The 4,303-nt window shown below is 46.7% G+C and overlaps 1 protein-coding gene across 3 annotated transcripts in view; it reads right to left on the bottom strand.

Moving 5' to 3' along the window:
• Positions 1 to 4,303, bottom strand: part of Tmc7 (transmembrane channel like 7) — a 52,666-nt gene that overhangs the window by 26,959 nt on the left and 21,404 nt on the right. For all 3 annotated transcript variants that reach the window (XM_050143367.1, XM_050143368.1, XM_050143369.1), the window contains exon 3: positions 3,287 to 3,435. In XM_050143367.1, coding sequence (XP_049999324.1) covers positions 3,287 to 3,435 — 149 coding nt within the window. The remainder of the gene's footprint in view (positions 1 to 3,286; positions 3,436 to 4,303) is intronic.

Below are 4,303 nucleotides of genomic sequence, written 5' to 3'. Positions count from 1 at the left end.
TTTTTTTTTTTTTTTTTTTTTTTTTTTTTTTTTTTTTTTTGGTTTTGGTTTTGGGGGAGAATCTTGCTATGTAATTTAGACTAGCTTTGAACTTACCAGGTATATCTGACTATTCTGGAACTTATGATCTTCCTGCCTCCCCCTCCCAAGTTCAGGGATTATAGGCTATGCCATCACACCTGGTCCATAAAAATGCTTACAGTTTTCTATGCTTGAGCATTGTTTATTTCTCCTTATACAAACTTCTAGGGATTTAACTTTTGAAATATGATTATAAATCATACAAAAACTCATTCATTTTGTGAAGCTGGGGAGGTGACCCAGCAGCTAGGAAGGTGCACTGCTCTGCAGAGAGCTTGAGTTTGGTTCTCAGCACCCACATTAGATAGTTTATAACCACCTGTCACTCTGGCTCCAGGGTATCCAACTTCCTCCTGCACCTGCACCTACATGCACATACCCCACACAGAGACACACACATATAATTAAAATATCTAAATCTTTTTTTTTTTTTTAAAAAAAACTTACTTTTCTAAATGTTGCTAGTATGAAGAAATACAGTTAGGGCTGGTGTTGTAGAATATTTTCCTAGTATGTGCAAAGCCCTGGGTTCCCCCAGCAGCTCCCTAACTATGGGGGCATACTACCAATTTTATACAGACCTTTTCAAATCAACAACCAACCTTGTTAAATTCACGTATTGATTCTAATGGCTGGTATTTTTTTTATTTTCTATGCATATATTATCTGGACAAATGATATTTTATTTCTTCCTTTTCTGTTTCTTTTCCCTTTCTGCCTCATCCCTGAAGTGACTTCCAGGGTAATGTTGAAGAGACTCTGCGACAACTGATACATTTTCTCGTCCTCAACGTTGGGCTTCCAACATGTCATCAATGGTATACTTGTTGTACGTTTTCCACAGATTTTAAAAGGCAAAAACTCTAGCTCACACTTGCTCAGACAAGGGCTAACGCTGTCTTCTCTGCGCCTCTCAGAATAGTCATGGTGTCCTCATTCATGCAGTGGACTTAGGGAGGGAAACAAACCGAAGAGCAGCCTCCTAGCAGAGAAGACCTGGATCCCTGCTCATGGCCTGCAGAGCGAAGTGCTTGTTGTTCCCTGGGAGTCAAGAACACAGAGCTGACCCTAATCATCGAAGACACCCGCGCCATGTTCTTTCAAACACTCAGCAATGTCACCAGAGTTGACATGGCTTTGATTTGCATACCTCATTCTGCCACAAGGACATCCAGTCAGCCAAGAAATCCCAGTAGAATAAATGAAAACAAAGCAAAGATCCATTTCCCCAGGGAGAAAAAGTCTCGCCACTCAGACAGAAGTCTCCAGGAATATTTCACCAAACCAGGGAAGCTGGGCCTAGCATCCTGACTACTGGTCTTGGTACTGTGGTCTGATACCTGACATCTCAAGGAGGAAGGTATTTGGGGGATCACAGTTTGAGGGGACACAGTTTATCACAGCAGGCATGGTAGTAGGAGTGTTGAGGTGGTTGGTCACCTCGTGTCCACAGTCAGAAGCAGAGACAGGAAATGGGACTCAGATAAGCCCATCCAAGTGATTCATATCCTCCAGGTAGGTCCCACTCTGCGGCTAGCGCACAGCTAGAGACCAAGTGTTCAAACACAGGAGTCCATGGGAGACATTGCACACTCAGAACACACTTGACCTGTGAAGCCTGACAGCCTGTGAGCCTCGTCACAGCTGAGTGCACTTGGGCTTAACTTTGTTGTGGCGGGAAAATGGAGAAGTAGCCACATGAGAGGGTTTTGTGAGGCTGGGCATGGTGGCACACACCTTTAATACTGGCACTAGGAGGCACAGACAGGCAGAGTTCAAGGCCAGCCTAGTCTACATAGAGAGAAACAAAGGAGCGGAGAGTCTTGTGAGGATTGACAGAGATAAAAAGAGTGAGATGCCAAAAGCAACAAACACTCAGTTCATTGCCAATGTTCAGTAAAGAGTTGCTTGTATTTTGCTCAAGACCACACTATGCTTCCTTCCATTCAGAGAAAGAGTGTGTGTGGCAAAGTTCCAGATGAGCCTAGAAGGCCACTTAGAAGTATGTTTATAGTCTCCACATAAAACAGCAATTTACAAAGAAGAGGAAATTATCAATGGTATATTTAAAGATTTATTTTATTTTAATTATGTGTATGCTTAAGGGTGGGGGGGGGGACATGAAGATGCCCGTGGAGGCCAGAAGAGGGTTCTGGATTCCCTGAAGCCGGAGTTACAGTCTGTTGTGAGCTGTCCAGTGTGGGTGCTAGAAACAGAACTGGGACCTTTGCAAAAGCAGTTTCCACTCTTACCTACTGAGCTGTGTTCCAGCACCGCCCTCCCCAAAAGACCAGAGGACACCCCACTATCTGTTTGTTTAGGGACAGGGTTTCAAGTATAACCCTGGCTGGCCTGAAACTCACAGAGATACACCTGATCCTCCCTGGATTAAGATCATGGCCACCACGCCTGGCACTAAACTTTTAGGGTAGTCAATAAGGAAGACGGTCATGTCTCCCAAACACCTGCCATGCACTTTACAGACTACATTGAGAACATCTATATTAGCAGCTGTAAGACACTGACTATAAATCGTTTTGTTTTACAATAGAAAATACAGACGGGTAAGAAGCATCTCCCTGTCCCAGGCTCTGCTGTGGCCTTTCAAGATGACAAAGGCACAGGCCCTATTAAGGCTAAATGTGGGTCAAGTTTATACTCCAGACAGTCTTGACTGTCAGCTTACCTGGATCTAGATTCACCGAGGAGGAACCTCTGGGCACATCTGTCAGGGACTAGAGAGGTATGACTGAGGTGAGAAGTCCCAACTTGAATGTGGGCAGTGCCATCCCAGGGGCTGGACTGAATAGGGAGGAAAAAGAGAGCCGGGCACCAGCATCCATCGTGTCTGTGTCCTGACTACAGATGCCACGTGACCAGCCTCCTCAGGCTCCTGACAGCATGCCTTGCCCTGCCACGGCAGACTCTTTTGAAACTGTGACCCAGAACAAGCCCTTGCTTCCTTAGTTAGCAACGAGAACAATCGCTAAAACAACATTCATCCTGGGAGGAAATGCTCCACATGGCTTCAGCCTGGTGCAAACCCAAGTTGCTTGCAGGGAAGGCCAAAGCAGGTACACAAAATCCCCCCACCCCGCCTCCAACCTCCGCTGCCGCTGCAGGGGAAGCTGAAGCTGGTAGGCTTCAGAACCCCACCCCCGCCCGCTGCTTGGCCTGCTGGGGAGCGGGAAGCAAAGGGCTCTACCTTCGATGCTGCGGATGTCCTTCCGCCACAGCTCCAGGTGGGTGGTCATCTCACGGGCTTTCTCTAGGAACCTCTTCCAGGACTTGCTGCTGTACCGTTTCCACTGGTCCCACTCCGATAAATACTTCATCTGGGTTTCCTGAATGTCCCTGCATCATGAGCGGGACAACAAGGCAGCACTGAGTCTAAGCTTCCACGACACCCTGGATGGGAGCCCATGGTCATAACTTTGGAATATTAGCCATAACAAAGGGTGAGGGGCTGACATATGCTCCAGTGTGAATGCACCTTGAAAGCATGACACAAAGTGGGGAAAACATATTCCATGCACATACAAACCCAGAGACAGCAGGTGCCTGGCTGCCTGGGCCGAAGGAGGAGGAATGGAGTGCTTTTGTAATGCATACAGAGTTTCCAGCTGCAGAGATAAAGCACTTTTGGAGGTAGCTGGTGGTGATGGACACACAGCATTGCCAACAGGCTCAGTACCAATGAATTATAAGCTGTCAATCACAAATGGGTACTGTGTGCTCAGTACAATGGCCTGATGCTGCCATTCCTGACTCTTGCCCCACCCTACCAGTTGATCAAATTCTCCTAGTTTACCTCCAGGATACCCCTTCCTTTGATGACACATCTTCTCCAATTAATGTCCGTCTCTCCCAAAACAGGTGGTGGTTTTGTTTGTTGCTGAGACACAGTCTCATGATATGCTCTGACTGGCCTGGAACTTGTTATGCTGACCAGGCTGGCCTTGAAATCAGAGAGATTCATCCACCTGCCTCTGCCTCCCAAGTGCTGGGATTAAAGGTGTACATCACCAAGCCCAGCCTGATGCCACGGGCTCTTTAAAGGCTGAGAATGTAGAACATTTGTCTCTGTGGTCCTCTGCCCCAGGAACACAGACTATTGTTTCCAAGACAGCTCTGGGCAGGCCAGGTTTGCTTTGCTCTCCTCTCCATCTTAGGCACTGTAGCTGGTGTTTAATCCATTCTTTTTTTTTTTTTTTTTTTTGGT

This window comes from Alexandromys fortis, unplaced genomic scaffold, assembly GCF_014885135.2.
Source record: "Alexandromys fortis isolate MF-2015 unplaced genomic scaffold, M_Fortis_MF-2015_v1.1 scaffold_45, whole genome shotgun sequence".
Classification (NCBI taxonomy): domain Eukaryota; kingdom Metazoa; phylum Chordata; class Mammalia; order Rodentia; family Cricetidae; genus Alexandromys; species Alexandromys fortis.
Note: the sequence above shows the minus strand (reverse complement) of the source record. Positions and strands in the feature narration are given on the sequence as shown.